General features: G+C 40.7%; 1 protein-coding gene across 1 annotated transcript; it reads right to left on the bottom strand.

Moving 5' to 3' along the window:
• Positions 1 to 773: 773 nt before the first annotated feature.
• On the bottom strand, positions 774 to 5,518 carry LOC115204002 (small nuclear ribonucleoprotein Sm D3). Its single transcript, XM_029769188.1, has 4 exons — positions 5,395 to 5,518; positions 1,500 to 1,638; positions 1,170 to 1,362; positions 774 to 1,031 (listed from the first exon to the last, which is right to left on the bottom strand). Exons 2-4 carry the CDS (start codon positions 1,623 to 1,625, stop codon positions 964 to 966), a joined length of 387 nt encoding a protein of 128 aa, XP_029625048.1. The 5' UTR covers positions 1,626 to 1,638; positions 5,395 to 5,518; the 3' UTR covers positions 774 to 963.
• Between the last annotated feature and the right edge of the window lie 3,749 nt (positions 5,519 to 9,267).

The raw sequence follows: 9,267 nt of genomic DNA on the forward strand, positions 1-9,267 counted from the left end.
TGGCATAGTAGCATAATGTAGCCTTGATTCACTCTGGCTCCACCATGTGGTACAAAAACGGTTTCATGACCAAGAAAACCAGGTAAAATAATGTGTAGTTAAGACGTTCATCAAAAAGCAGTTGCATTGCACATCACAATCACTCAAGAGTCCACACAGTCGTGAAGGCATGACAAAGCCGCTTCCCCTTCAGAATGTTCTACAGCACCATTGAGAGCATCTTGACTGGCTGCATCCTCGCTTGGTATGGCAACTGCTTGGCATCCAACCACAAGACACTAGAGGGTAGTACATCCAGGAGCTCTATACCAGGCGGTGTCAGAGGAAGGACCTAAAAATTGTCAGACTCCAGCCCCCCAAAATCAGACTGTTCACTCTGGTACCGCACAGCAAGCCTGGAACCAACAGGACCCTAAACAGCTTCTACCGCCCCATGGCTGCTAATTAGTTACCCGGACTATCTGAATTGACCCTTCACATACACTGCTGCTACTGTTTTTTAGCAATCCTGTTGCCTAGTTACTTCATCCCTACCTATATGTACATATCTACCTTAATTACCTTGTACCCCTGCACAGCAACTCAGTACTGGCACCCCATGTATATAGTCAAGTTACTCATTGTGTATTTATTCCTCATGTTATTATTTATCTATTAATTTGACATTTCTCAGCATTGTTGGAAAGGGCCAGTAAATAAGCATTTCACTGTTAGTCTACACCTGTTTACAAAACACATGATAAGAATTAGATTGAGACCAAAGGCAATTCAAATACAAATTGACATGGGAACAATTTATTTCACAAAATTAAACATACCATGTCAAAACACAGGTCTTGAAAAAAAATATTAAAAAGGCTAGCAAAAGATTTAGATCAAGTAGAGTACCCAATTCTGTAAAGAAAAAAAAAAAAGATAAAAAAACTGTACAATGCAATCATTTTAAATAAACCAACGCAGATACTACCGCCTTTTCTGGAAAATGGTTCCTCTTCCCATCCCTCCACCACGACCCCGTCCTCTTGCAGCCACTGCAGAAAAAAAAGACAATTAGTCAAAGATGCAGAAGTTACCAGTTAATTGCATTTTTATTTTAAATCCTTAGTTGAGCGGAAATGAGCAATTGCCTCTCATTCTCCATAGGTGCATGTAGAAGCAGCAGCACTCACCCTGAGCTTTGAGAATGGCTGCCTTCCCCCTTCCTGCTCCAGATCCCTGGTTCTTGTTTTTCATGCTCTTTAACATAGGGGCGTTTTTTAACATGTCCGGTAGGATCAGGAAGCGAATCTTGCTGCCCCGGATATAGACCTGCTCCAACTGGGCTACACGGCCATCCCGATGCGTCACAGTGATATTGGACATCTGAAAGGAAGCTATATACACTTACTACACAACTCACAAAAAAGGACCAACACATCCATCCTATACCGATGAGCTCACAAATATCCCCTAAAAACAAGATCATTTGTCTGAATGCTAAAGGCAATCAGAAGACCGACCTGGCAGTTCATGTTGTCCTCAGCCTCAATGAGCTTGCCCCTGTACACTTCACCAGTGTTGGTCTCACAGGTCACAATGTGGCCCTCGGCTTCATGCAGAACTTTGATGGGCACGCCAATGGACATATTTGCAAGGGTCCTGTAGAAACAGAGACAAGGTATAGACTCATTGTCTGCAGAAAACAATTGGCACCCATCACAAAACAAAAGGTATAAAAAAGAGACAGCATTTGGTTTGAGTAAAATGGAAAGGATTGGGCTAGCCTACCATACATGTATACACACGTATATACACATATAATACAGTTGAAGTCGGAAGTTTACATACACCTTAGCCAAATACATTTAAACTCAGTTTCACAATTCCTGACATTTAATCATAGTAAAAATTCCTTGTCTTAGGTCAGTTAGGATCACCACTTTATTTTACGAATGTGAAATGTCAGAATAATAAAGATAATTATTTATTTCAGCTTTTATTTCTTTCATCACATTCCCAGTAGGTCAGAAGTTTACATACACTCAATTAGTATTTGGTAGCATTGCCTTTAAATTGTTTAACTTGGGTCAAACATTTTGGGTAGCCTTCCACAAGCTTCCCACAATAAGTTGGGCAAATTTTGGCCCATTCCTCCTGAGAGCTGGTGTAACTGAGTCAGGTTTGTAGGCCTCCTTGCGCGCACAAGCTTTTTCAGTTCTACCCACAAATTTTCTATTTTGTGAAGTGCACCAAACCCTCCTACAGCAAAGCACCCCCACAACATGATGCTGCCACCCCCGTGCTACACGGTTGGGATGGTGTTCGTCGGCTTGCAAGCCTCCCCCATTTCCTCCAAACATAACGATGGTCATCATGGCCAAACAGTTCTATTTTGTTTCATCAGACAAGAGGACATTACTCCAAAAAGTACAATATTTGTCCCCATGTGCATTTGCAAACCGTAGTCTGGCTTTTTTTAATGGTGGTTTTGGAGCAGTGGGCTTCCTTGCTGAGCGGCCTTTCAGGATATAGGACTCGTTTTACTGTGGATATAGATACTTTTGTACCCGTTTCCTCCAGCATCTTCACAAGGACCTTTGCTGTTGTTCTGGGATTGATTTGCACTTTTTGTACCAAAGTACGTTCATCTCTAGGGAGACAGAACGCGTCTCCATCCTGAGCGGTATGAAGGCTGCGTGATCCCATGGTGTTTATACTTGCATACTATTGTTTGTACAGATGAACGTGGTACCTTCAGGCGTTTGGAAATTGCTCCCAAGGATGAACCAGACTTGTGGAGGTCTACAAATGTTTTCTTTCTGAGAAGCTTCTAAAGCCATGACATAATTTTCTGGAATTTTCCAAGCTGTTTAAAGGCACAGTCAACTTAGTGTAAGTAAACTTCTGACCCACTGGAATTGTGATACAGTGAATTATAATTGAAATAATCTGTCTGTAAACAATTGTTGAAAAAATTACTTGTGTCATGCACAAGTAATTGAGAATTTTCAATAAGCATCTCTCTACGGCTGGCCATGCTTTCCACCTGGCTACCCCTACCCCGGTCAACTGCCCGGCACCCTCCACAGCAAAAGCCCCCACCATTTCTCCTTCACCCAAACCCAGATACCTGATATTCTGAAAGAGCTGCAAAATCTGGACCCATACAAATCAGCCGGGCTAGACAATCTGGACCCTCTCTTTCTAAAATGATCTCCCGAAATTGTTGCAACCCCTATTACTAGCCTGTTCAACCTCTTTCGTATCGTCTGAGATCCCCAAAGATTGGAAAGCTGCCACGGTCATCCACCTCTTCAAAGGGGGTGACACTAGACCCAAACTGCTACAGACCTATATCTATCCTACCCTGTCTTCTAAGGTCTTTGAAAGCCAAGTTAAACAGATTACCGACCATTTCGAATCCCACCATACCTTCTCCGCTATGCAATCTGGTTTCAGAGCTGGTCATGGGTGCACCTCAGCCACGCTCAAGGTCCAAAACAACATCATAACCACCATCACTGTGCAGCCGTATTCATGGACATGGCCGAGGCTTTTGACTCTGTCAATCACCACATTCTTATTGGCAGACTCGACAGCCTTGGTTTCTCAAATGATTGCCTCGCCTGGTTTACCAACTACTTCTTTGATAGAGTTCAGTGTGTCAAATCGGAGGGCCTGTTGTCCAGAACTCTGGCAGTCTCAATGGGTGTGCCACAGGGTTCAATTCTCGGGCCAACTCTCTTCTCTGTACACATCAATGATGTTGCTCTTGCTGCTGGTGATTCTCTGATCCACCTCTACGCAGACAACACCATTCTGTATACTTCTGGCCCCTCTTTGGACACTTAACTAACCTCCAGACAAGCTTCAATGCCATACAACTCTCCTTCCGTGCCCTCCAACTGCTCTTAAACGCAAGTAAAACTAAATGCATGTTATTCAATCGATCACTGCCCGCACCTGCTCGCCCGTCCAGCATCACTACTCTGGACAGCTCTGACAGAATACGTGGACAATTACAAATACCTAGGTGTCTGGTTAGACTGTAAACTCTCCTTCCAGACTTACATTAAGCATCTCCAATCCAAAATTAAATCTAGAATCGGTTTCCTCTATCACAACAAAGCATCCTTCACTCATGCTGCTCCAGTGTTTAATTGCTATATTGTAATTACTTCGCCACCATGGCCTATTTATTGCCTTAACTTACCTCATTTGCACTCACTGTATATAGACGTTTTGTTTTCTTTTGTTCTACTGTATTATTGACTATGTTTTATTTATTCCATGTGTAACTCTGTGTTGTTGTATGTGTCAAACTGCTATGCTTTATCTTGGCCAGTTCGCAGTTGCAAATGAGAACTTGTTCTCAACTAGCCTACCTGGTTAAATAAAGGTGAAATAAATAAATAAAATGTCCTAACCGACTTGCCAAAACTATAGTTTGTTAACAAGAAATTTGTGGAGTGGTTGAAAAACGAGTTTTAATGACTCCAACCTAAGTGTATGTAAACTTCCAACTTCAACTGTATATAAAGTGCTTGATCTGCTCAGCCTTACCCCTGGTTGTGCTGAGCCAGAGTCCTTCGGTTTGCCCTGCCCCCTCTACAATGCCCCACTTTTATCTGGAAAACCGACCCCTACGATGTGTGGTCTTCAGTTCATGCACTCACCTTGCTGACCCAGTTCAAGATCGGTCTCCATTGTTGGTAATGGCATGCCTTGCCTGATTCAGCCTTGGACTATTGGTAAAATGAGATGCACTTAACTTGTAATTGGCCAACCAGAGGATGTACTCCCTCTTGAGTGGTTCCTTCCTTGTTTCCTCCTACCTGTGGCGGTTCTTTGCAATTGTATTGTCACCTGGCCTAGCTTACAATTACTGTGGCAATGGTATTCAATTCTCTGTAGGCCTAGTTATTTAGTCCTACATGTTGGAGCTCGAAGCCTACGATTTTCACTGGACCCTGCAATCACACCTGCACATGTGACTATTTAACACTGAATCTGAGCATGGCCTTATGTTTTGGACTACATTGTAAACAAAGTAACACACCTTTTCAATTCTACTGAAAATAGAAGGGAGTTTTTGTACCAATGTTGATAGTTAATTTCTGAGCCAGGTAAATAAAAATAGGACTTTAAAGCCCAGCTTCGTCCGGATTAGTGGAGTGTTTAGCCGGGGTAGGCCAAAATTGTAAAATAAAAATGTGTTCTTATTAACCGACTTGCCTAGTTAAATAAATAAAAATACTAATCTGTGGGTCTAGCATGCTGGCAAGGGTGGGTGTAGACCTCGCTGATAGTAAAAGCAATCTAGCAACTAACACAACAGGTGTAACACAACACCTACACACTAACACAACACCTACATTAACTACAGCAAACATTCAACATTGGTAGTTTGTTTACCTTTCAAAGTGAACGAAGTTGTTCTTTCTTGATTTTCGTATTCTCTATTTCAAGCTTACCCAACGTGCGACGAATGAATGAACGAGCAGCGAGAATACTTTGTGCGTTTTCCGACTACCCAGAATGCAACTTGAGAAAGGAAGAAGAAAAAAGTGCTTCCGGTTAAAACATGAAGTGATGCCTCATGGGACTTGTTGTCTTTCTCGACATACCCCACTTCTTTCAATACAGATGGTCCTACTGTAAAAAATAAATAAACGTGTTTAGATTAACGTGTTTAAACAAATTAAATATACGTACAATGTGAAATCCATTTTTTTAAAATCATTTTCACTAAGTGATGTAAAGTTCTTAAGTAAAAATACTTGAAAGTACTACTTAAGTAGTTTTTTGGGGTATCTGTACTTTACTTTGCTGTTTATATTTTTGATTACTTTTACTTCCCTGCATTCCTAAAGAATTTTCCCTGACACCTAAAAGTACTTCTTACATTTTGAATGCTTAGCAGGACAGGAAAATGGTCTCACACACTTAATAAGAGAACATCCCTGATCATCCCTGCTGCCTCTGATCTGGCGGACTCACTAAGCACATTCTTTGTTTGTAAATAATATCTTAGTGTTGGAGCATGCCCCTTGCTATCAGTAAATTAAAAAACTAGAAAATCAGGCTGTCTGGTTTGCTTAATATAAGACATTTTTAATTATTTATACTTTTACTTTTACTTTTGATACTTAAGTCGACTTCCACTTTTGCTAATTTCTCCTGTTTCTCAGGCTAATTGACAATGACAACCACAACATTTGTTTCGTGCTTCCTTCAAAGCGCCTCAGTGCGTTTGGTCAGTTTCACAGCTGGTGTGATAAACATTGCCATGACCCTGGCTGCCATTGGATGAAGTAATGTAGGCAACTGTAATTTATTCTAAGCAATGCACCCTGTCAATGCTCCTCCCTTTTGTCAGTATTGGTGTGCTACAGGATTGTACACCACGGTTGAATCTAGTAGTGGAAAAAGTACCCAATTGTTATAAGACACCCAGTAAAATGCTACTTGAGTAAAAATCTAAAAGTATTTGCTTTTAAATATACATAAGTATCAAAAGTAAATGTAACTGCTCAAATATACTTAAAGACATGCTCCGTTAATTTGGCGACTAAAAGTATTTGGCCTGGATGTGTCAATGTGTAGTTCACACATGCATAATCTATGAGCAGAATTACTATTTTACCTCAATTAACCATGAAATACCTAGTTTGAAGCAACTGGTTTCTTGAGGCTGTGCTGTGCAATTTTAATACATTTCCCAACATGGGCCAGCCCCCTAGCAATTCAAGTTCTAGCCAATGAGATTCAGCCCTTCGCATTTGAATGACAGCTAGAAAGAGGCCTGCCCAGCGTTATCCAATGAGGTTGCCAGGCGGGCCCAATGGCTCAATGGACAGAACAGAGCTAGAGAGCAATGATGTGGTGCACATATCTGCTCATATGTGATGTAGTTAGAAGTTTCCGTCGACCACTTTTGGCTTGTGAGTGCTACTTTCAGAACTAGTTTCAGTTCTCTATGTCTGACAAGTAGTATGGCGCTGCGGCTCTGAGTATTGTTTCTTCATCCTACTGTATGTAATGTTTTATCAGTGAATTGTTTTGATGGGGTTTTTTCACTGCTCAGAGAAATTAGTCATTGAAGTTATTCGATTTATGTCCCATCCTACATCCTGATATTACCAGGTTCTGGCCACTAGATGGTGCTGTTCCAGGTTATTTATTTTTTAAAGAGATATTGGTTTCCAGTTTATGGACAAGGTATGATAGCAATCCGTAACAGTGTTGTCCACTGTTGCAAATCTAATGCAAGTCAATAGTACCTATGTTAGCAATTTCACGCTTCATGTTGAAATCACCCTAAAGTATCTAAAAATTGATTGTGTAACTCAATGATGTTACTTATAGATGATTTAGATATTAACCGCAAAATGCTAATATAGGTACCATTGACTTGCTGAAAAGTTAGCATTTGAAACAGTGGCCAAGTAAACAAAACCAAAGTATGAGTTGCTTTCATACTTTGTCCATTAACTGTTTACAGGGTATATACAGGGTATCTTTATATATATATATATATATTTTTTTTATTATAATTTTTTGTCAAAGTTGCTTTAAGTTGCTTTAATATACTTGCAGTCAACCCCTAGTGATGTAACTGCCCACATCAACACCTTCCACTCATGAGACCAAGCCCATGCATATACAGTTATACAAACTTGCAGGAGAAAACAAAATCACGTGTCCCCTCTTCCTATTTGCAGTTTGTGACAGTATGTGTGGCGAGAATGCTGCAGAGACACATGTAAGGGCTTGTAATGGCATGTTTACAAACCAATAACCATAGTGATGATCACGTAGGCTAATTATGTGTATAATCTATGATGGCACCCACCAGACAAATGTTGTATACTATTGCCAGGCTGTCTGTGTGTTACATTTACTATATAACTCGCTGTAAACGTAACCCACTTGAATGAGCCATTGTTTTCTTGCAGGACACCATGGCGCCAAGGCCTCCACCTGAAACCTTTCTTTCTTTTACCAAGCTTTCACTATGATTGATTATGTCATTCAGAAGGCAAAAACATACCACGGTGATTAATTCGAGATTTTATGATGGTTACCGAAATCATTGTAAGTTATAGAGCTCATTTTCATATTTCCTTTATCTCGTGTTTATCACAGTAACACAACACAAAGCATTTTTAAGAGCCATTTGCTAATGTCCACCTTCCATTTTCATTCACTGCATAATGTTATGATAGATGCTCAATAAATGCAATGCATATTTTTTTTTAACTAAGCTGGGAGAACTCTTCCTCCACATCACTCGATTGCGCTGGGGAGCAAACACTGCTTAATGTAGGTCTTTCCCACAGTGGAGGAGCGTTTTAATGAGGAAAAGGAAGGTGTAATGGCACAATAAAAGACATCAAATGCACCTTTATTTTATTTCCATTGCATTAGGCCCAGTGACTGGCGTCAGCAAGTACTCTGTAAACACAGTCACACCAGTTGGTGAGCGTGTGTGTGTGTGTGTGTGTGTGTGTGTGTGTGTGTGTGTGTGTGTGTGTGTGTGTGTGTGTGTGTGTGTGTGTGTGTGTGCGTGTGTGCGCGCGTGTGTGGGGAGGTTAAAGATGTGTCCACTTTTATTTGAACAGTGAGATAACAGTGTGTTTTGCCTTGTTGGCAATGCTTGTAGGGGATTCTGTCTCTGAAGTAAAATGATTACTATTATCTTGTTACTCAATAGATTTGTATCGGGTGACTGGTGCTTTTGACCAGGTTAACGATTTGACATCCTCATACGTTCAGTAGATATACACAGAGTATATTTGGCTGTAAGATAAGCAAGACTCATTGTTACAGAGGCTATATATGGAGGCTACATGGAACAATACATTTTCCCCTTGGGAGTAATGTAATTTGTTTTCACTTCAGCAGTGAGCGTGCAATCATAGGATGCTGCGATTTACTGTCCAATCAGATGCAGTGTCATAGCTTTCTATAGAAACTACTAGATTTCTACAATCTTAGAAAAAAAGGTGCTATCTAGAACCTGTCCTCATAGGATAACCCTTTGAAGAACCCTTTTTGGTTCCAGGTAGAAACCTTTTGGGTTTATGTAGAACCCTTTCCACAGAGGGTTTTACATGGAACCCAAAAGAGTTCCTGGAATCAAAAAGGGTTCTATCTGGAACCAAAAAGAGTTCTATGGGGACAGGCGAAGAACCCTTTTGGAACCCTTTTCTAGCGATATGTGACTTGCTGTATAATGCACTCTCCTCAACAGGACTCACTTAAAAAAACACACACACACAGTGA

The sequence above is a fragment of the Salmo trutta genome, chromosome 12 (genome assembly GCF_901001165.1).
Source record: "Salmo trutta chromosome 12, fSalTru1.1, whole genome shotgun sequence".
Taxonomy (NCBI): domain Eukaryota; kingdom Metazoa; phylum Chordata; class Actinopteri; order Salmoniformes; family Salmonidae; genus Salmo; species Salmo trutta.

What these genes read in the sequence shown, in the direction of transcription:
- LOC115204002 (XM_029769188.1), bottom strand. Translation starts at nt 1,625, where the DNA reads ATGTCCATTGGCGTGCCCATCAAAGTTCTGCATGAAGCCGAGGGCCAC. An exon ending in AGGACAACATGAACTGCCAG is followed by an intron (nt 1,363 to 1,499) that starts GTCGGTCTTCTG and finishes GCTTCCTTTCAG; the next exon opens with ATGTCCAATATCACTGTGAC. An exon ending in AGCCATTCTCAAAGCTCAGG is followed by an intron (nt 1,032 to 1,169) that starts GTGAGTGCTGCT and finishes TTTTTTCTGCAG; the next exon opens with TGGCTGCAAGAGGACGGGGT.